Below are 25,005 nucleotides of genomic sequence, written 5' to 3'. Positions count from 1 at the left end.
TAAAAAATAATACCCCCTTTATTGTTTTATTGGTACCGATATCTCTCTCTTCTAAATGAAAATTTAATTAACTATATCATTATAATATTAGAAATTTCTCATGGTAACCTTGAACTTTGATAGATTACACATGGTACCCCTAATTTTAAGTTTCTACAAATAGTACCCTTGTGTTCACCTTTTTTTTTTTCCAGAATACCATTTGACAACTTCCGTCATAACGTCATTACTCCTATGACTTTTGACGTCTTTTTCTTTTTTTATCTATTACACAAACACTTCATCATCGATTCTTAAATCCATATTTTATTTAATAAACTAACATTTAATACATAAATAACAAAACACAAATAGCATGGCATGCTCAATTACTCATAGGAGTAACAGCGTTATGAAAAAAGTGAACACAAGGGTATTATATGTACAAACATAAAATTAGGGGTATTATGTGTAATCTAACAAAATTCGAGGGTACCATGAAAAATTTTCGTTATAATATTGACCATTTTATCGATCTTTCTCACACCTAAAAAAATGTTACAACTTTAAAAATTTAACATTTAATTCAAGATTATGTTTAAAGTCTCTTATATAATAAGTATGCTTTGAGAGATTCAATATATTTGGGGTGATACCTAAGTTCCAAGGATAAATCCTATTTATAATCATGAGATCACCCCACCTTATGATAATCTTATGATGTGGGACAATTCAACTATTTATACATAGTGTATATTTATCACATCTACATTATTTTTCAATGTAAGACGAATAACATATTTAAAAGTACACCATATTTTTTGAACCTAATTCGACATCCAACCCGATTTAATAATAAGCAAATACTATATTATCTATTAATATTCATACGTTTTTTTTTTTTTTATCATAATTAAAATATGTGCAAATGATATGAACCTATACTCTAATGATAGAATTTTTTTAATACAATTCTAATTATATTATTTAAACGTAGTATATTTACCAACCTACATTATTTTTCAATGTGGGACATATAAAATCTATAGGTAGAAATTATAATGATATAAAATTTTCGTTATAATATTGACCATTTTATCGATCTTTCTCACACCTAAAAAAATGTTACAACTTTAAAAATTTAACATTTGAGAGATTCAATATATTTGGGGTGATACCTAAGTTCCAAGGATAAATCCTATTTATAATCATGAGATCACCCCACCTTATGATAATCTTATGATGTGGGACAATTCAACTATTTATACATCGTGTATATTTATCACATCTACATTATTTTTCAATGTGAGACGAATAACATATTTAAAAGTACACCATATTTTTTGAACCTAATTCGACATCCAACCTGATTTAATAATAAGTAAATATTATATTATCTATTAATATTCATACGTTTGTTTTTTATTTTTTTTATCATAATTAAAATATGTGCAAATGATATGAACCTATACTCTAATGATAAATTTTTTTTAACACAATTCTAATTATATTATTTAAACGTAGTATATTTACCACACCTACATTATTTTTCAATGTGGGACATATAAAATCTATAGGTAGAAAATATAATGATATAAACTTTTAAGAGCTCTCCAAGACAATACTTAAGAGACTCAAAAGATTTTGGGTTGATGCCTAAGTTCCAAGTATGCCTCCTATTTATAATTATAGAATAACTCACCTTATACTAATCTTTCGATGTGGGACAATTCTACTATTTATATGTAGTATATTCACCACGCATACTTATTTTCCAATGTGGGACAAAACATACTAAAAAGTACACAATTTTACATATTAAGAACTACACCATCTTTAATATGTTCAAATAATATGAAATTTATACTCTAATGATAGCATTTTTTTTACCACAAAACTAATTATATTATTTTCATAATTTTTTTAACGATATTTTTTTGACAAATGAAATGTAAAAGTTTGATATAAAAATTGGAAATATCACTTGAATATTATTTAGGAAATATACATATTATAATAATTAAAAGATTCTCCACTTTATTTTTACATCAAAAATTATACTTTCCTAAATTTATTTTTGATGATGTGGACGCTCTCAAATCGCTCGAAAAAACTCTCTTTTATATATATATATATATAGATAGATAGGATGCCACTTACAGGTGATCGATCATAGGCTCATAGCCCATTAACACGGTTACTAAACAAGGAATACATAAGGATTTGAGTTGGTCTTACAATGATACGGAACTTGAATAACTCAAGCTCAAACTAGCAGATGGCGACATTGTGTACAGCATTTCAGAAGCAAGTAACCAATTTATTTTGAAGAAGCCTACCAGTACTTCAATAGTATTCAACCTACCAGGTCACCCCTGCAACTGCAAGCTGCAAGGAACCTAAGAAATCTCCGAGTCACTCATTTCCACTGCACATTCCGATGGAAATCCCATTCAGACGGATTAAGTGCGAGAATACCATCGGAATTGACGGGGCCAAAAGGGTTAATCTCTGAAAATTCGGCCTCCATGGATTCCCAGTGTAAACTCGGCTCCCAGTTTGCTTCTTTAAGCACCTTTAGAATCTCTTCTGTCACTATATTGCTTCCTTCAGCGGTTAAATGGATGCCGTCCCTGAGAATTCAGCTTAAATTTAACATTTTACATTGAGTGCCCACAAGTAACTTCTAACATATCAGTATGATTCTTTCATTAAAAAAACTAGCTGTCATTTGATGTCGACTTAATTTTCACTATTTGTAATCTGAAAACAACTTTTTCTACATTGATAACAAATTGTTAGGTAGCGGCTTTCCTACATCCAACCCCTTTTCCTACCATGTGGAGAACCCGTTGAGGCACTAATGTTATATGTTTGCCTTTCAATATAAACAAATGATTGAGACGGATAAGGGTGTGTTATACAAAAAATAAGTTGCATATGATTGATTATACAAGAAAATAAAAGCCATCATTAATAAAGTTCGAAGCTACTCAATAATCAAGTAAACTTACGTAAAACAAGTTGTCAACCAGTCGTTCTTCTTCTGGATCGCAGTCCAAAGATCAATAACTTTGACATCCATTTCCCTGCATAGCTCAATAAGAGCTCTAGAGTATTTGCCACACAGTTCATTGGTTCGAACTAAGTCCTTAAGAAACGTACAAGATGTCAATCTGGCAAAAAAACACATTGCAGAATTAGCATTTTGATTTTCCTGAAAATAAAAAAAGAAGTGAAAAAGGGTTTAAAGGAGAAAACCTTTTTGATTCTTGAATAAGGGTCTCATTTACGGGAGGAGCGCCAAGGAAAATGAGCCGTGTAGTTTCCGAAAGACCCTAAATTTAGGAGGTTTATGTTAGGATTTTCACTGAAATTAAATTCTGGGGGGTATAGGACCTAGCTTAACAACGATTCTTCTGCATTTAGTCAATGGATTATAGGGATATCGGGTTGGACTACTCGCATGTGCTTATCCAAGTTATTTTTGTTTAACGAGATTTAATCTTCCTTTATGTTCCCCAAACCCGAGGTTCATGTGGCAGAATGAAGATAATGAAAAAGCACCTTGAGATGAGTAGCAATCTTCCTCATGTTGTCCACATATTCGGAAAGAGGTACATGTGGGCTGAGGCCAGAAGGGTGAGGCCCTATCGAATCGTTCCCTCCAAAGTATGTTATGACTAATGATGGCTGAACTCCAGCATCCTAAAATGAAGACAAAACCAACAGAACACTAATTAGGAAATGGGGTTCTACGTTATTGTAAGGATGTACTCCGTAAAGAGCACATCTCAAGTTCGGACCAACAAAACAATTTGAAATCGGGTAATGCATTGTAATAGAAGATACTTTAAGATCGATAAGTGCCTTGATAATTTATGTTAGGTCATTCTAACTTATAAACTACGTTACCATTATCATACCTTTGGAAACACTTTGTCAAGGACCTGCAATGCACAGCGAGAGGTCCAGCCACTATATCCTCGTAAAACAATGTCGGCCTGAGCATATCAGAAGGCGAGATGTCATTGAACAGCAGCGCCAGAAAAGCATATTTCCTGGTAATAAATAGAATAAGAGCACGCAGGATGACGAGAGCAAACTCTACACGACACATTTAAAAACTATACAGCGCATGTTGATAACAATTACAGTTGCAGAGAAAACTAGGAAAGTACAATAAATTGAATGTGAACCAGGCGTTACCATAAGGGATACTTCTTTCAGTTTTTTTTTCTACTGACAAAGCTCGACGAGAAAATCACACAATAAGTGGAAAACTGCAAGCTTCTATTGCTTATACAAAACAGTGTTAATAGTTAATACTAGAGAAATGCTGTAAAAACTACTTGTATAAAAAAAACGGAGGGAGTACGTAGATAATCGACTAAGACGGAGCGAATATCAATGCTTGTTAATACATACACTTGTTTTGCACATGGATGCAAATACTACTGAGTACCGAACAAATAAGATCAAAATCTTCGTATCGTTATTTACAATGTTTATACGATGCTACATGTAACCTATGATCATGTATACAACTATCCGGATTGCATCTTTAATTGTGACCTCATGGTGGTTGTTAATTATTCCCTCTAAGTCTAACCAATTCCCATCATAATCTTCCATCTTTATTTTATACGAATCTATTTATCTATCTATCTATATTAATAAATGAAGCTTTTTTCGAGCGATTATACAGAGTCCAACAATTTGCAAACACTTACAAGCCATATCACCGTAGGTTTGTAGTTTGTATCCGTACAAAAATAGATAAATTTTTTTTAAACAAAATTCAAAGATAGAGTTTGTAACAGATGTGCAAAATTGATGGTAGGATATTTAGTTTGTTAAAGAATTCTATTGCTCTTTCACATACGCATTTTACTCTTTCACATAAAGAAATTACCCTTTTACCCTTTTTATTTTCAATTTTCTCTCATCCATCGTCTCCCATACTATCCATCAATAATACGGAGTAATAAATAAAAAAAACAATCGCCCCTTCTCCGCCACTGTCACCACCTTCATTCCCCAACCTGACCACCGCCAACCACCCTTATCACCAACGACCTACCCACCAGCGACCCATCTACCAGAGGCCGACCACATACTTTAGCCGTTTTCCCCCCAACCAACGACTATAGCCGTGAGCCCCAGTCAATCCATGTTCTCCTATGAGGCTATGAATGAAATAATTCATAATTAATTGGAAAAAAAATAAAGGAAAAGACAATCAAGTCTTGAATGACAAATGACAATTTGATTGATATATAATATTGACAAGAAATATGTACAATGAAACGTGATGTATTGCTAAGCTTCGACAAATTCAACTTGTGTATTGCCGCACTAAAGCTTCGACAAATTCATTTTTCACGCAAAATGCAATTGCGTGTAATAAATAACAAATTAATGTAATTGTTTAATCAATCGAGATGACTACTTGTTCGATACAATAATTAAGATCTATAATTTGAAGAATTTGAGTGAAATTTGATTAGATTTTAGGAGTAAGAGAGAATAAAATCAAGGTTTTTTAGTTGAGAGAAGGGTAGTGATTGGAAATATTATGGGAAAAATGTAAATGAAAGAGTAAAAGCCGTATGTGAAAGAGTAATACCGATATATATATATATATATATATATATAGATATATATAGATATATATATATATAGATACATACATATTCATTGTCACCATCCAATTTCTTTCAATTAGTTTTCCACGTATTTTTAAGTTTGCTCATAGTATTACATTGGTCATGATCACTTTATTTTCTTATTTTTTTTTGCCGCACATTTACGTTCACGTCGTAAGGTATCAACTAACGACATGCCAAAGTTAGAAGATTGTCGTTTTATCTTTATTAAAAGTTATACGTGATGTTTATTGCACGGCTATTCCTTAATGCTTACCAATATTATTAATATGTACCAAAGTTGGCTGGTGTGAGTGGTAAGGGCTTTCATCTCTTAAACAAGTGGTCAGGGGTTCGATTCCTGACTCTTGCGAATGAAAAAAGCCAAACTTGGGAGGGGTCAACCCATTAAATTGCCTTCAGTACCCCGAAGGAGATTGCCCAACTGTCGGTAGGGGATACTTCTGGTCAACATCAAAAAAAAAATATTATTAATATGTAATGGCTCGATAATTAAAGAGGTAGTGGTGCGAGATCATTTGGGATACGTGGGACGCGCATTGGTCAAGCAGGTTAGACACTAATGGGGCGTTCATGTTACGAAGGCGAAAGCGGCGTTGTGGGGGTTGATAGTAGCAAGGCGGATGAAGGATCGTTCAGTAATTCTAAAATCCGACTCCAAACAATTGATCTAAATGCTTAAAGCCTTAAAGCACAAAATACCCCGAGATATTACATGAGGAATTTTGTGAAGGAAATTCTTGAGTTAGGAGCGAATTTCGAATGAATAAGTTACAATTTTGTAAATTAGAATGGAGAAGTAGCGGGTCACCGTATGGCACATTATGTACCTCTAGGCTCTAACTACACGATTAGAATTCGAGTTGATGTGTGCCCCAATGTAATTGCCGATATTGTACCTATCCTCCCCCTTTTTGTTGAACATTTCATAATTTAATGCGAGATAGTCCGTATATAAAGGCTTAAGTTTATGTTGTACAACGTACATATGAAATACAGTACATAGTAAATACGAATACGAACAATCACTATTTGTAAGTTTTTGTGTACCATAGTTAACCTTTTTTAGATTGGTAGTCTTCGTTTTGAGATGTAAATGAGTGGGACAAATTTTTTATTAGTCTTCGGCTATGTCTTTTTTTTTTTGTCATCTACCATACTTTACCTATTTTAAGTTTAAGATGGATATTATAATATTTATTTTATATTGAGTAAGATAATATTGTATCTCATCGCAGTCATATGCAAATACAATACTAACCATTAGAGCTAAAGAAGCCTAATCAAAATATTACTCCCTCCTATTCACCATTTTCTTCCCTATTTCCATATTCGGATTATTCGGGTTTTCTTCCCTATTTCCTTTTTTGGGTTGATTTGTGTGGTCCAAATTAAATTACACGTGGGCTAGTGTGTTTTGTGTGGTTCAAAATAACTTTCTTATTTCTTATGCAAAAAGGAAAGGGGAAGAATATAGTAAATAGGAGGGAGTATATTTTGAGTTAACCCAAAGACAAGGACCTATACTATCAGTTTTTTTCCAGATAAAGACCTGAACTTTAAAATTTTACAGATAAGGGACTCCAGCACATACACCGTTACATTTTCCGTTAACGTTAAACATTGAGCAAAAAAATCAAATACCGTAAAAGCTGGAATATACATTTTTGAACCAATTTGTTCGAATGTTTGTGGTAGGTAAAATACTAAAATCAAAATACACATTTCTTCCCCATCTTTCTCTCCATCTCATTATCTCCTTTACCGTCTACTACTCTAGCAATGCTCAGGTGGATTATGAAGCACAAAATGGGCTCATCAATGGTGGAAGGCAAGAGCAGTAAGTGGATTATACATCCGATGTATTACCACCAATTGCTTAGTTTTTGAGCATTACAATAAAGTTTTCGAGCTTTGTTTTAAAATTTTTGAGTTTTACTATAAAGTTTCCGAGTTCATTCAATTAAACATTAAGCTCAAAAAATTACAATATAACTCAAAAACATTACATATAAACTCAGTTAAATTTGAGTTTTGATGGCAAAAAATTAAAATGTAACTTATAAACTTTAAAAAGCTCAGAAAAAATACACATAAGCTCAAAAACTAATGAGGTCTGAGGTAGTACATCCGATGTATGTTCCTATTTCTCAAGGCAAGAGTGTGTTTGAAGTTGACTCTTATTTGAATATGTACATAAGTAAATTGAAATATTGACCGAACTTGTATACAAATCCGATGACGGAATTCACATAGTTTTTGAAATTTCTTTACGAAGTATGATCTTAAATTTATTGCTAATTGATTTGAATGAAAGCTCCGAATGAGTTTGTGCTATTCGCCGAACACTTGATGTGCGAGCAGTAAAATTGTATCTCCATAGTACAATTTGTGGGCTTCAAATTTCAATCCATAATTCTCATCTACTTTTAACATACCAAATCTTTGATCTGGGGATAATCTTGCTTGGAAAATAATGGTGGCAGAATTATTAGACGATTAAATTAACACAAAATCTCATTTGTGACGGCACGTATCCGTCACTTTGAAGTGACGGATACCATTTTCTCTCACAAATGACCCAAATAGAGGAGGGAGGGAAGCAAGACTAATTGTTAAATTAAAGAGATGGCTAGCTATGCTTTCTCTGGAATTCTCTAGGTCTGGATAGGAAGGAAAGAGGAGATTAAGCCTTTTATTTTTTTGATTCTAGTTTTAAATGGCAAATAACGGAAGTGGGACATGAAGTCCTTAACTGGAAAATTTTAAAGTAGAGATCCTTAAATGGAAAAAAAAAACAAAGTTCAGGTCCTTGTCTTGGGGTTAACTCCAGTATATTTTTATGTGTAGGCTTAATTAATTAGAATATTGTCTTAAACAAGAAATTTTAATGGGAATATATTTTTAGAGATAACAAAAGAATATGTAAAACTTATTGTATATTGAGTAAGATAATATTTTATCTCATTGTATTCATATGCAAATACAATACTAATGGTGTGGACTGTGGAGCTAATGAAGCCTAATCAAAATATTATCTGTTTCTATGTAGAGGCTTAATTAATTAGAAGTGTGAGATAGTTTATGTATATATTAAAAAGAAAAAACAAAAGCAGATAGTTTATGCTTCTCATCTAGCATTGGTCATGAGCACGCACACTTCACTCTTCCGAATTATTAAGAAAATAAAATAATTTATCATTTTAATTTATTGGGTTTATATATTGATATTATAATAATGTCATTTGGCTTAGTTACTTAGGTTATGTTGTTTTAAACTTAAAGTCACCCTTTTTTAAGTTAAGTTCAGCTTTTATAAGTGTAATATAGAAAAGTTAAGCTTCTATTAGTTCAATTCAGCTTCTATAAATTATGTTCAGAAAAGTTAAGCTTCTATTAGTTTAGTTCAAGTTCTAAGTTTAATTTAGTTACAATAATAATGTATTATACATGACGAAGTATGTATCCTTTCTTTATATTTCTCCACGCACATAGTTATTAGGAAAAAGTTATGTGAATTTTCACTTTTTTCGGTTAAAGTGCAAGTATGGTTACTACGGACGATCTTACCATTGCACGTCGCACGGATAAATCAATCTCATAAATTAGATAATCAAATAACGTTCAAAGTATAAATAAAACCATAACAAAAGGTTCTAACAAGTAGCCCGTGCATCGCACGGGCATTAAATCTAATATATATATATATATATATATATATATATAGAAATTGCATCAAGTGAGTCTAGGTATCTTAGGTGAGTCTAGCATTTTAATCTCATCCATTAGATCTACTCCTAATCAACGGCTGAGATTAAATCTCAGAAATTAAAACTAACCTACATAAACCTCAGTTTCACGCTTCTATCCTCATAATTCAATATCACTTTCTCTCTCTTTATTTATTCTCTCTCTACGAATTCCCCTCTTTTCCCTATCTTCGTTCTCCTGTAAAACAAATATCCCAAATATACAAACCTAATTTTAATTTTCAATTCTGGAATCAATTAATTCAAGAATTCAATCAACTCCTGTCATACGATTCAATTTATTCAACTTAATTTTGATTTTCAATTTGATTTCCAATTTCCTCCGCTTATTCGATTCCTTTTTTCCATGTGTTTTTCGATTTATCGTTGCTACTATAGATGCGATTCTCGAGACATCAACATGCGCGCAGTAATTTCATTGATCCTTTATCTTTCGATTAAATTGATGTCGATTTACGATTTTTAACGATGATTTTTTCCTCCTATTTAAATTTTCGATTATCACTAATTTAATTCAAGCAACGACATTAATTTCGATTTCATTCATCAATTGATTTTCGGATCTCAAACATTTAGCTTATCCTTCAGGTGAATCATCTTCACTATTTCTTCATGTTTAGTTTCCTCTTGATTTTCCTATGTATTTTTTATTTTCTCAACGATTTTTCATCTCAAGTAAACACCTGGATGTTAAAACCTAATTTTCGTGTGTTTTAGAGTTCATGAACATAGTATTTTACGCCACTATTATGATTCGATTTTAATTCCAGATTTGTTGACTTTTAATTGATGTGTGTTGGATCTTTAATTAGAATGCAAACGAAAAAAGAAATTTAAGATTGATAATAGAATTTTTGTGGTTGATTAAATTGAATATTTAATTTTCTAGATCTCGTGGTTAACTAGAGCATGATTCTAATTCCATTTTTGTTGACTTTTAATTGATGTTTCGTGTTATAACACCATCTTCACATTGTTTACGGTCTACTATATGTGTTTTTAATGTTTGTCAAAAAATTAGGATTATGACATAGTAAAATTTATAACTGGATTTGTTTTCATGAAAATTGTGATAACTGTAGGAATTATATTAGGTTTCGTAAAATAATCGACGCATGTTATCAGAATAAACGTTACTATAACATTAAAATTGAACAAACAAAGTTGAACTTGAAATAATTGTAATACAGTGTTATTGTGTGAGTGTGTTACAGTAACAGTGAAATTGTGTTCTAATATCTTTATAATTGTATAATGTTATATTTAGCACCTTCTTCTGATGAAGTTGTTTCATTATAATGTTATCATTTATTATCGATAAACATTAGAAAAGTGATTTGTTGTTTCAGTGCTTGCATCTATGCCATATAAAAAAGAGTAGCCCCTGATTTTTAGGTTTTTTTTCTAGATCTACACCTTTATAGTTGCTTTTAAATTTTTATTCAATTACAGCAACTCGATTTGGTTATTGAATTTTTAATTTTCGTAATTGATGTTCAACTTATATTTTTTACGATTCGTTTTTTTTTTTCATCGGATTTTATGTTCATTAGTTGTATGGATCGTAAGAATATGTGTACAGATAATTTTGTTACTCCTTTGCATCTGAGTTTTTTTTTTTTGGTTTGGTGATTTTCTTTTTATTTCATCAATGTCATACGATGTTGATATTTTATTGTTACATTATTACGGTAATACTAGGTCTCCATAACAAGTAAAACATAACTTGTTTTCAATATTTGATAACAATAACATTATTCTTTATGTCTGAGTCTTTCATAATAATAGCAATATAGTCTTATATTAATCGTTGTCAATGTTTTTCATGCTCAGAGGTGAATCAATTTACCAAGGATTGATTGCTATATCATATTTATCTTTGAAGAAGGGGCTGTAATATTAGTGAATTCGATGAGGCTCATAATCATCGGTCATCCTCTGTTAATGATCAAGACCTCCGAACACTTTCGAGTGATCTTTTCTTCTTTTCATAAGCAGATTTTTGCGGACCATTCAAAAGTTTACATCGACGCTACAAAGAGGTTCAACATAATGGAGTTTATGAGCTTTTAATGTTTTGTTTGTAATACAATAACGACTTTCATTCATGTATTTATTTTTCATAAGCAAGGCTGATTACTATTATCGTAACATTTTTGTTGTTGCATAATTTATTTATCAAGGTAACATTGGACAATATTAAGAGAAATATTATTTAGTTCGGTACATTAACACTTATACAACTAATCCTGATCATGCTACTTTAAAGTGATAATGTTACTGTAACATCTTTTAATTTACTTCATCAAAGGGAGATCAATGTTACGAAGAACACGATTCATCGTAAGAAATCATTACAAGAATAACACGAGAACAACGATAGAGTAATAATTATCTTGTTCATTTACTATATAACAGAGTGTATAGATTAATTTAAAAATGTGAAGGTAGAGATTAGTCTTTAATTATTATTGTATTAGTATTTTGTAACATCATTACGGTGACGCTACTACAATATTTCATTATTGTAACATAATTGATTCATGAAAGTAATATTTGTAACAATATTTAAGTTTCAACTTGAATTCATTTCAATGACAAAAGGCAAGGTTAACTTTGTTACATAATACCACAAAACACCAATGTTAAAGTTTACATCATAATCCCACGCCAAAATCTCACAACAATGTTAAAAGTCTATACTAGCATTTCAACTTCAATAACGTTGTCATCTTCACGTATATCTTCATGTCGATGTCTTACTCTTTGTTTGTATGTGCCATCTTTTTGCGCAACTCGAATTTTTGTGTTGCTTAATCAAACTTTCTTCTTCGAATTTCCTGAAATTTAAAACAGCATTTGAGCATTATTAGTGTTCAACATCACTCTTTTGAGTTTATAACAATGCTATACCATTAAATTTAATTGGACAAAAGCACACAATATTATTTTATGATGTTACAACATCCAATATATATAGTTATAATAATATTGCAAGTTCGATTAAAAAAATATTGACCTTTGCTCAATAATAACTGCATTATCTTGTGTAGTAATAATGTTACAGTATCAATGTTACAGTAACAATGTTACAGTGTCAATGTTACTGTAACAATGTTACAGTAACAATGATACTGTAACATGCGTCAAATATCTTATGAAAATTTAATCCTCAAATTTACCCCAATTTTCTTGAAATCAAGTCCAGTTATACTTTTGCAAAATCACCATACAATAATGTGATGCAAAGATAATATTATTCTGAGAATAACAATATTACAGTAACAATATTACAGTAACATGTGTTGAAAATTTTACAAAAGCTAATTTAATCGCGACAGTTTCCGCTCAATTTCATGAAAATAAATCCAGTTATGAATTTCATAATGTCGTAACCCTAGCTTTTTGACAAATACTATGAATACATAGAATCGACAAATGAAGAATATAAAAATGATATTATAAAACTATTTAACAATCCACAAAATCACACATTAATACATAATTCAACCGTAAATTAAAAACCACAAATTAAAACTACGCACAATTTCATCAGGTCATAACCCTAATTTTTGCACAAACACTATGAACAATACAATCAAAGTTAATAGTATGAACAATCGACAACAACAATATGAACACATACAAATTAGGACTAAAAATCAATTAATCACTTTAAGCACAACACTAACCCTAATTTTTTTTGTTGAAAACGAAAATCAAAATTGAACAGAAATCAGTTGACAAATTCTTCATATCAATCAAGAACAACATTCGATAAGATCAATCACAACAAAAATTTTAAAAAAAAATTGTGGAAAGAGCGCGATTTATACCTCTCCAATATGTGAGAAACGGATGCAACGGAATCTTGACTATACTTTTTTGAAGATCTTCGATTGATTGTGGTGATAATTTTACTTGATTGTGGAATATTTTTTGGCAACGAGAGATGGTTGCAGTTACTAGAGAGAGAGAAACAGAGAAAATATCTGAAGAGAGAGAAAATTTAAGAAAATAATAAGACTGCGATAAACAATGTTTAGGTTTTATAATTTGGCTGAATGTTTAGGGGTGACGTGGTTGAACGAGGGTCATTGGATCTTGTTGATCCAATGGTCCTTATTGATATGCTAGACTCATCTAAGATGCTAGACTCATGGGATGCTCACTCTATATATATATATATATATATATATATATATATATATATATATATATATATATATATATATATATATATATATATATATATATATATATAGAGAGAGAGAGAGAGAGAGAGAGAGAGAGAGAGAGAGAGAGAGAAGGGTTCTTATAAGGCCTTCATACCATATAAGGCCCTAAGTCCTTATAAGAGCCCTTGGATGGAAGGGATGGAGGGATGAGATTACATCTCATTAAAGGGTCACAATTCTCCCTCCCTAATCTCCTTCCCTAATTGTGTATAACTCTACCTAATTGTGTATAACTCTACCACCATTCTAATCTCCCAACTCACTTCCTCATTCACTCATCCCCTCTCATTTCTCACATTCACTCTTTCTCTCTCATTTTCTCCCACCCTCTCTAAAAAAAAAAAAAAACCAAGTTGATAAAAAAAAACCCAAACTAAAATAAAACAAAAAAAAAAAACCACAAAAATCACTCCACCACACCCGACCCACCACCACCCCACCACTACCCGACCCCACCACCCTCCTATCACTGCCTCCACCTCCTCACACCGCCAACTTCCAGCCCCACCACCGCCGACAACCACACCCCGACAACCCACTACCCCTGTCCTTTAACCGACAACCCACTACCCCGACAACCACACCCAACGCCACCACTAACCCCCTTCGCCAAATCTGGCCACCACCACCCATAACCTCCACCACTACCCTCGGTGGTTTCCACAACACCCTCTGCAACCTCCCTCATCCTCTCCCCTCGGCGGTCTCCACCACCACCCTCGGGATTTTTCGTTTTCGATTGGTTTTTGCGTTGTTTTCGATGGTTTTTTTTTTCTGATTTTTGAGTTTGTGTTGGTTTTGGTTTTGTTATATTTTTTTTTTCCCAGATCTACAATTATTAGGCTGTTTTGGTTTTGTTATTTGATTTTTTTATTTGATTTTTTGTTTGTTGTGTGTGTGCTGTTAGTTTGTTGCCAAAACACCCACCACTTCCGTTTTTTTTCTCTTTTGTTCTTTGTTTTTGTTTTGTTTTGAACTTTACAATTATTAGCCTGTTTCTCTTTTGTTCTTTGTTTTTTGTGTTTTGTATTTTGTTATTTGATTTTTAATTTTTTGTTGGTTATTGTTATTTGGTTTTTAAATTTTTGTTGGTTATTAATTTTTTGTTGGTTATTGATGGTTGTTATTTAATTTTTTTTCAGATTTAATATTTGTTGATTAATTACGATTTTTCATATTTATTTGGTTTTTATAAAAGTTATACTATTTACGATTAAAGTTATACACTTAAAACATTAAAGTTATACATTTTATGACTAAAGTTATACATTTTATGACTAAAGTTATAAATCTTGTCTATTAAAGTTATACACTGCGTGCATTAGAGTTATACACACGATATTTAAATTTGGTTTTTTTTATTGTTATTTGGTTTATTTTAGATTTCGGGTTTGGTTGGGTTGTTGGTTTTTTGGTTTTATTATTGTTATTTGGTTTTTTGTTTTTGTTATTATGAGTTTTTTTGGTTTTTGTTATTATTATTTTTTTTCATATTTTTCATATTTATTGTTTGATTTTTTTACTATTTACGACTAAAGTTATACATTTTATGACTAAAGTTATACATTTTATGACTAAAGTTATACATTTTATGACCAAAGTTATACAAAAAAAGACTAAAGTTATAGAAAAAATGGACTAAAGTTATACAAAAAATTGGACTAAAGTTATACAAAAATGAACCAGAGTTATACAAAAATGAACCAAAGTTATACAAAAATGGACCAAAGTTATACAAAAATGGACTAAAGTTATACAAATATGGACTAAAGTTATACAAAAAATGAACCAAAGTTATACAAAAATGAACCAAAGTTATTCAAAAATCGACCAGAGTTATACAAAAATGCACCAAAGGTATACAAAAATTGGACTAAAGTCATACAACAATGGACTAAAGTTATACAAAAAATTGGACTAAAGTTATACAAAAATGAATCAAAGTTATACAAAAATGAACCAAAGTTATACAAAAATGCACCAGAGTTATACAAAAATGCACCAGAGTTATACAAAAAATTGGACTAAAGTTATACAAAAAATGAATCAAAGTTATACAAAAATGAACCACAGTTATACAAAAATGGACCAGAGTTATACAAAAATGCACCAGAGTTATACAAAAGTTAGTCCATTTTTGTATAACTTTAGTCCATTTTTGTATAACTTTGGTTCATTTTTGTATAACTCTGGTTCATTTTTGTATAACTTTGGTTCATTTTTGTATAACTTTAGTCCATTTTTTGTATAACTTTGGTGCATTTTTTTATAACTCTGGTCGATTTTTGTATAACTTTGGTTCATTTTTTGTATAACTTTGGTTCATTTTTGTATAACTTTGGTTCATTTTTGTATAACTTTGGTTCATTTTTTGTATAACTTTAGTCCAATTTTTTGTATAACTTTAATCTTTTTTTGTATAACTTTGGTCTATTTTTGTATAACTTTGGTTCATTTTTGTATAACTTTGGTTCATTTTTGTATAACTTTGGTTCATTTTTGTATAACTTTAGTCCATTTTTGTATAACTTTGGTGCATTTTTGTATAACTCTGGTGCATTTTTGTATAACTCTGGTACATTTATGTATAACTCTGGTCCATTTTTGTATAACTTTGGTCCATTGTTGTATCACTTTGGTTCATTTTTTGTATAACTTTAGTCCAATTTTTTGTATAACTTTAGTCCAATTTTTGTATAACTTTAGTCTTTTTTTGTATAACTTTGGTCTATTTTTGTATAACTTTGGTTCATTTTTGTATAACTTTAGTCAATTTTTGTATAACTTTAGTCCTTATTTGTATAACTTTAGTCAATATTTTAGTAGATCTTAGTTGAAAAAAAGTACATCACCAAAAAAAACGATATTTAAAACCCGAAATTTTTATTTAAAAAACGTATAATAAGAATAGATTTGAAAAGAATAAATAACAACAAAAACTAACAAAAATTAAGAAATAGAATAAACCGACCCCAAACAACTAATTTAACACAAAATCGAAAAAAAAAAAAAAAAAAAAAAGTGACGAAATAAACCGAGACGCAAAATGGAAAAAAAAAAAAAAAAAAAAAAAGAGTTTATATAATTACCGACGGCGGTGGTGGAGGTGGCGGTGGATGTGGGCGGTGGGTGGTGGCGGTTGGGATAGTGGTGGGTGGTGGTGAATGAGGAAGAGAGAAATGAATGATTTATTTGGTTTTTTGATTTATTTGGATTTTTTGATTTATTTGGATTTTTTGGGTTTTTTTATTTATTTGGATTTTTTGGGTTTTTTTTTATTTATTTGGATTTTTTGGGTTTTTTATTTATTTGGATTTTTTGGGTTTTTTTTTTTGAGGTTTTGAGAGAAGAGAAGAGTGAAATGTGTGAGATGAGAGAGAAATGGGTGGGTAGAAAACAAATATATAGTAAATTAGTGGTTAATTAGGGTGGATTAGTAAAGTGTGTTAATTTGCTTGTATAATGACTTTTGGTGGGTTCATCTCATCCCTCCATCTCCCTCCATCCAATGGCTCACAAAAGACCTTATGGACTCAATATATATCATGGCCTTACATGATCTCTTCTCTCTCTCTCTCTCTCTCTATATATATATATATATATATATATATATATGAAAACTAAACAGTAATGAAAAATAGAGATAGACATATCAAGATTATTTCATCTCAACCAAAATCAAAAGTTTAAGCTGAGTCCCAAGATCAATTTTATTCTGTAACAAGACAATATAGAAGAATATATGCCAAGCAACAGAAAAAGGTGAATGGATTATGAGGTACCTATTTGCAAATTGCATGTACACGATAATCGAATAAAAAACGAGACATTTTCAGCTAAACACACTGCAAATGTAAACCAGCCAGATAATATGCATGTCTAATATTTAGACACAAGTAGAAAAACCAGAAGCCTTCATAATAATAACTCCAATGAAATAAGTCCAAATAACTACACATTTTGTAACAACTTTCAACTAATGTCACACTTGACAATAAAAGAATATTGAAAATTACATACAACTACTCGTTCAAAAGAGGTGTTGTTTATTACTATAGATTACCATCAATTTTGTTCAAAAAAGTACCTAATATAATTTCCTTTTTTCAATAACTATTTATATATTTAATAAATTAAATAAAATTGTTTTTATATATGAACTACTATCAAAATGAATACAAACATAACCTATAAGAGAGATATTTAATAGTTAAAATATATACGGAGTATTATGTAGCTGTTTTAGGAATTAAGAAAAAACATAAAATGCTTAAAAACCATATTAGAATTTGAGAGAGGAGTAATTCATAAAGAGAATCGTCGTATTATTTATAATTGTTCGTATCTCTAACTACTCGTATTACAATTACGGTGTATATATATCGCCATATCGGTTACTAAATATATCTTATTCTTGAAAATCACAATATCTTTCCCTTTGAATCTATGATATATTTCAATATATTGTATTACCAAATTATGATATGTATATATCTTAACATATCGACACATATCTCAACAAACCACATATTGACGATCCGTTTATTGTAAAGGGTTTTTCTAACATTAAGAAGCCATAAAAAGAAAGATTCTCAGGATAATTTCATTAAAAATAGCAACAATGAGTTCATCTCTAAATTTATCATGAAATTATCCTGAGAATATTTCCTTTTATGGTTTCTTAACGTGTGCCCGTTAGAAAAAACCCGATTGTAAAACCTCTTTTATTTATTCTTGAAAATCACGATATCATTCTTTGCGATATATTTCAATATACCGTATTCCCAAATTATGATATGTCGATATCTTAACATATCGACACATATCTCAACAAACCACATATTGACGATCACTTTATTGTAAAACCGTCTTTTTAGTTATCCTCGTAAAGATTGTTTTAAGTACCTATTTGGATAAACAAATGGCGGTTTTACAATAAGTTAATCGTAAAACAATCTTACAAAAGAAGTTTTTGAACGAAAAATGAAGGACAGACTGACAAAGTATGAAGCCGTAAATGCAAAAGAAAGAGAAATAATAAGAAAAAGTAACCTTGCGAGCATAAAGATCAGTAAGATTAGCACCCCAACCTCCATTACCGAAGCTAAGCTGTACGATCGACGATCCAAACAATACGAATTGTGGTCTTTATTAGAATATGTCAATATTATCTTTCCAATATTGACTTATTCTTGTAAATATTCTAGTAAATATTCTGTTATTTGTATTCCTAGTTTAGCTTATTTAGTTGCTTATTGTATGGGATTGATCTCCCCTGATTCTAGCTAATTGCCCATGATTTGTGGGATTTAGAATAGCTAACTTAGGTAATTGTATTGATATATATTGTATGATGTTTGACGTGAATAGGCAAGGAATATAATCTCTTTTATGGTATCATCCTATCTCGATCTCTCTGCTTCCGCTCCAATAATTCCTTCACAAAAATTTCTTCTCCTTCTTCTCTCACCATGACTAACGACGCTCAACCATCCAAGCCATCCTTCTCCCCTGCATACTCAGTTTCAAACATTAAGAATTTTGTCCCCATCACACTTGAAATCGAGAATGTGCACTACGCGTCATGGGCCGAGCTTTTTCTGAACACTGCTCGTGCTTTTGACGTTCTTGACCATATCGCTCCTCCCACAGGTGCGGTTCTCAAGAAGGATGACGGCTGGGATCGTCTTGATGCCATTGTTAAACAATGGATTTTTAGCACCATCTCTATCGACCTATTGCATACTATCCTTGAACCTGGTGCATCGGCCCAGAAAACTTGGGACCGTCTCAAGGATATATTTAACGACAATCAAAACTCTCGTGCCGTCACTTTGGAGCAACAGTTCAGCAACATACACATGGATAACTACCCTAATGTTTCTGCTTACTGTCAGGCTTTGAAAATGCTCGCTGATCAGTTATCTAATGTCGGTTCTCCGGTGTCCGAGACTCGATTGGTGCTCCAACTCGTGACCCACTTGTCTGAGGGTTATGATAGCGTGGCCACTATCATTCAACAAAGTGATCCGCTCCCGTCGTTTTACAAAGCTCGCTCAATGCTCACCATGGAAGAAGCTCGGAAAGCTAAAAACTCTGGTATGTCCTCTGACAATGCACTCATGGCTGCCTCGTCTGATTCCAAGCCCCCAAACACTTCCAAAGATGGTGGCCATTCCTCCCACTCGAATAATAATTACAAGGGAAAGGGGAATCGTCATCACAAAAATAATTATCGGGGTAAGAATCACGGAGGTGGTAATTATGGCAATAATTCTGGTGGCTCCTCTAAACAAACAGGCCGACAACAGACATCATCCACGACCCCTGCTTCTAACTGGGCGTGGGTCCCACTTGCGCAGTGGCCTGCCTCCTCTCAACAGGGATGGACTGCGCCGCCATGTCCTTACCCAACCTCCGGTTGGACACCACCAGCCGCCAACAATGGGCCAGGCATTCTCGGCCCACGCCCTCAACAGGCCTTCCTCGCTCAACCTGGCGTCCTTGGCATGCCACCAGGAGCACTGGTTCCCACGGACTTGGCCGCTGTAATGCAATCTCTCAACCTGCAACAGTCCGACGACAATTATTATATGGACACCGGGGCGTCGTCTCACATGAACTCAAACAACGGTAATCTCGTTTCTTATTCTCCTTTGAGTGGTAATCGTGCTATTGTCGTCGGTAATGGTAACTTGATTCCAATTCGTGGCATTGGTCACACTGTCTTACCTTTCCCTCATAATTCCCTTAAATTGAATAACGTGCTACATGTGCCTCGTCTTATTAAGAATTTGGTTTCAGTCCGCAAATTTACGGTTGATAATTGTGTTTCTGTGGAATTTGACCCGTTTGGTTTTACCGTGAAGGATCTCAAGACGGGGACGCCGCTTCTGAGAAGTAATAGCACGGGGGATCTCTATCCTCTTCTTCCCACACACCACACCGCTACTGCACCAACTCAAGCCCTTACCGCTGTTTCGTCCGATGTTTGGCACGGACGTTTAGGTCATCCAGGCCCTAGTATTTTAAATTCTGTCTGTAATAAATCCGACATCACATGTCGTCCTCGTAGGTCTTTGTCTCTTTGTTATTCATGCCAATTGGGTAAACATGTTAGACTCCCCTTTAGTACGTCATTATCTGAAACTTTGCAGCCTTTTGATATTGTCCACACGGACTTGTGGACCTCTCCGGTCGTCAGTTCGACTCACCATCGTTATTATATTTTATTTATTGATGATTACACGAATTTTTTGTGGACGTTTCCTATTGCTCAAAAATCTCAGGTATATGCTATTTTTACAACTTTTCATAACATGGTAAAAACCCAATTTCAAACCCCCATTAAGACACTACAATGCGACAATGGTCGCGAGTACGACAACTCCTTGTTTCATAATTTCTGCAAGTCTCACGGGATGTTATTTCGCTTCTCTTGCCCACACACTTCTTCACAAAATGGTAAGGCCGAGAGAAAAATACGAACTATTAACAATATGGTTCGGACTCTTCTCATACATGCTCACTTACCCCCTTCCATGTGGCACCATGCCCTTGCCATGGCCACTTATCTCCATAACATACTCCCTAGCAAAGCCAACAAGTTCAAATCACCTACATCGAGTCTTTACCTTCGCAACCCGTCTTATAGCCATCTACGCACTTTTGGATGTCTCTGTTTTCCACATATCCCATCTACCACCATCCATAAACTCGCCCCTCGAGCGACCCCGTGCGTCTTCTTAGGCTACCCGTCTTCTCATCGCGGTTACAAATGCTATGATCTTAAGACTCGAAAAATTATTATTGCCCGACATGTGACTTTTGACGAGACGGTCTTTCCCTTTGCTAGCCCAAAACCCACGGACCTTACCTCCTACAATTTTCTTACTGATGATATTTCCCCATATGTGGCCCACCACTTACAAAACTCAACTTCCCTTCCTCATCACCCCGAGCCCACTGTACCACATACAACTCCTCCAAATTCCCCTAGGAATTCCCCTGCCTCTACCCCTGTAACGTCACCTGCTCCTTCTCCGATGGCGTCTCCTGCCTCATCCCCACCGCACGCCTCCCCACCGACTCCACCTACACCACCAGCCCCATCACCCCAAATGACAACTCGAGCTCAACATGGCATATTTAAACCCAAAACTATCATCGATTTATGTGCTACGACCCTTTCACCCATACCGAAATGTCCCATCACTGCCCTCCAAGACCCGAATTGGAATCGTGCCATGAAAGACGAATTCGATGCCCTCATTAAGAATGAGACTTGGGTTCTTGTGCCTCGACCTTCGAATGTCAATATTACTCGTTGTCTTTGGTTGTTTAAACATAAGTTTAAGGCTAATGGTGATTTGGAGCGATACAAAGCTCGTCTTGTGGTTAATGGCAGGTCACAGCAGGTCGGAGTTGATTGTGAAGAGACTTTTAGTCCGGTGGTCAAACCCGCTACTATACGGACCGTACTTAGCCTGGCCGTGTCAAAGAATTGGTCCATCCATCAACTTGATGTTAAAAATGCCTTCCTCCATGGCCACCTTGCTGAGACGGTTTATATGCATCAGCCACCCGGTTTTCGAGATAAATCACGACCCGATCATGTATGTTTTTTAAAAAAATCTTTATACGGTCTTAAGCAGGCACCACGGGCGTGGTATCAACGTTTTGCAAGTTATGTCTCTACAATTGGGTTTCTTCATAGCAAATCAGACAACTCTCTATTCATATACAATAAAGATGGTCAGCTAGCCTATCTCCTTTTGTACGTTGATGACATAATTCTTGCCACATCGTCTGATTCTCTCCGGGTTACTATTATGTCTCTGCTCCAGTCCGAATTCTCCATGACCGACTTGGGTCCTCTCAACTTTTTCTTAGGCATTGCTGCTGTACGACACGCCAAGGGATTGTTTTTGCATCAATCTAAATATGCTAAGGAGATAATTGCCAAAGCCAATATGTCCTCCTGCAAACCCGCACTCACACCCGTCGATACTAATTCGAAACTTAGTGCTACAGGCAGCCAACCCTTTTCCGACCCATCTTTGTACCGGAGCCTTGCTGGGGCATTACAATACTTAACATTCACTCGTCCCGACATCTCTTACGCGGTGCAACAAATCTGTCTATTTATGCATGACCCGCGTGACGAGCATTACGGAGCCCTTAAACGTATCATTCGATATCTCCAGGGTACGCTCCATTATGGTTTACATATTAGTCGGTCGAACACCGATTCCCTTGTTGCTTACACGGACGCTGATTGGGGAGGGTGTCCCGATTCCCGCCGTTCAACCTCCGGTTATTGTGTCTACCTTGGCCATAATTTAATTTCCTGGTCGTCAAAACGACAACCTACTGTTTCACGGTCTAGTTCGGAGGCCGAGTATCGTGGCGTTGCAAATGTCGTAGCTGAGTCATGCTGGCTCCGAAATCTACTCCTTGAGCTTCAGTGTCCTATCCAACGCGCCACCATTGTATATTGCGATAATGTGTCTGCTATTTATTTATCGGGCAATCCGGTTAATCATCAAAGAACAAAGCATATTGAATTAGATATCCATTTTGTCCGGGAAAAAGTCGCAATAAATGAAGTACAAGTTCGCCATGTTCCGTCAAGATATCAGTACGCCGACGTATTTACTAAAGGACTGCCAAAAATACTATTTTATGATTTCCGGGCCAGTCTCAATGTCGGTTCACCTCCCGTTTCGACTGCGGGGGCGTATTAGAATATGTCAATATTATCTTTCCAATATTGACTTATTCTTGTAAATATTCTAGTAAATATTCTGTTATTTGTATTCCTAGTTTAGCTTATTTAGTTGCTTATTGTATGGGATTGATCTCCCCTGATTCTAGCTAATTGCCCATGATTTGTGGGATTTAGAATAGCTAACTTAGGTAATTGTATTGATATATATTGTATGATGTTTGACGTGAATAGGCAAGGAATATAATCTCTTTTAGTCTTGTCATTTCCTTTTGTTTGTTTTTTTTTTTGAAGAAAATGAAGGAGGAGAGTAGATAAATTCCTAAAAATAAGGTGTTAGTTTAAATATCCTAGATAAAAACTTGTAAAAGGTAGTTGGAAAGAAGATCCTATTAATATGTTATGTAGACTTTCTACGCATGATATAAATATTGAACTCCGTAGTTAATAGATTATACTCGTAATACTTCTGATTGTGTAAAGTTTTGAGTTTTAAAATAAATTTTTTGAATTTTATTTTAAATATTATGAGTCTTACTATATATATAAAATTTTTGAGTTCATTCCTTTTAAATATTAAACTAAAAAATACAACATAGCTCAAAAATTATACATATAAATTAAGTAATTTTGAGTTTTGAAGTCAAAATTTTAAAATATAACTTATAAAGTTCAAAAACTTAAAAAAAATACATGAGAAAAATACCGTAATAAAAATGTTGGGTACGGGGTACGAAGAAGTAGAACTAGTGAACCACTACTGCAGCAGACGTACAATTTGTTTTTTAAGGTTTATGCTCTGTTCTTTTGTATTTAAAGTCACTTAATTTAAGATCACTTCAGATCCTATAAGTTCGATTGATTGAGATCGATCCTATAAGTTCGATTCGAGATCCTATAAATTGATTCGGTTCGAGATCCTATAAGTTCGATTGATTCGAGATCCTATAAGTTCAGTTCAGTTAAGATCCTATAAGTTCAGTTCAGATCCTATAAGTTCAGATCCTATAAATTCAGTTTAGAAAAGTAATATACAAAGTATTTTTTTAAAAAACCGACGCAAAAATATTTGACATTATTAATTATTCGATACATATATACATTATTATTTTCAAAATAAAATTATCATTCTTCTCATTATTTTTTATCGTAATGTAACTGTAGTACAATGTATGAACAAACCAATGTATATAAAGCGGAAAAATGTTATTATTTTACCTTGTGTTTTAGATTATATTTTCTTATCAGTGTTCTCTTTTGGTTACCCACTAATTTCATGTAAATTTTTTGTTTAATCTCACTAAAAGTTTGCGTTTTTATAATAATAATAATAATAAAAAAAGTTGCGGTTTAAAAAAACAAAAAATAATAATAAAAATAAAAATAACAACAACAACAACAACAACAACAACAACAACAATAATAATAATAATAATAATAATATTTAAGTTAAATTAATTTAAGTTAATTTAAATTTGGATCTTGTAAGTTCAGTTCAGATCCTATAAGTTCAGTTCAGATTCAATAAGTTCGGATTCGATTCGAGATCCTATAAGTTCGGATTCGATTCGAGATCCTATAAGTTCGATTCGAGATCCAATAAGTTCGATTCGATTCGGATC

At 33.0% G+C, this 25,005-nt stretch overlaps 1 protein-coding gene across 1 annotated transcript; it reads right to left on the bottom strand.

Annotated features, from left to right (window-relative positions):
* Positions 1–2,180: 2,180 nt before the first annotated feature.
* On the bottom strand, positions 2,181–23,715 carry LOC141588862 (GDSL esterase/lipase WDL1-like). Its single transcript, XM_074410248.1, has 7 exons — positions 23,645–23,715; positions 18,709–18,805; positions 3,906–3,983; positions 3,547–3,687; positions 3,241–3,317; positions 2,994–3,155; positions 2,181–2,612 (listed from the first exon to the last, which is right to left on the bottom strand). Exons 1-7 carry the CDS (start codon positions 23,647–23,649, stop codon positions 2,399–2,401), a joined length of 774 nt encoding a protein of 257 aa, XP_074266349.1. The 5' UTR covers positions 23,650–23,715; the 3' UTR covers positions 2,181–2,398.
* Between the last annotated feature and the right edge of the window lie 1,290 nt (positions 23,716–25,005).

The sequence above is a fragment of the Silene latifolia genome, chromosome 1 (assembly GCF_048544455.1).
Source record: "Silene latifolia isolate original U9 population chromosome 1, ASM4854445v1, whole genome shotgun sequence".
Lineage (NCBI taxonomy): Eukaryota > Viridiplantae > Streptophyta > Magnoliopsida > Caryophyllales > Caryophyllaceae > Silene > Silene latifolia.
This window is presented reverse-complemented; position numbering and strand designations above follow the sequence as displayed.

What these genes read in the sequence shown, in the direction of transcription:
- LOC141588862 (XM_074410248.1), bottom strand. An exon ending in CTGATCTTTATGCTCGCAAG is followed by an intron (nt 3,984 to 18,708) that starts GTTACTTTTTCT and finishes TGATATGCTCAG; the next exon opens with GCCGACATTGTTTTACGAGG. An exon ending in TGGTTGACAACTTGTTTTAC is followed by an intron (nt 2,613 to 2,993) that starts GTAAGTTTACTT and finishes CTGAATTCTCAG; the next exon opens with GGACGGCATCCATTTAACCG.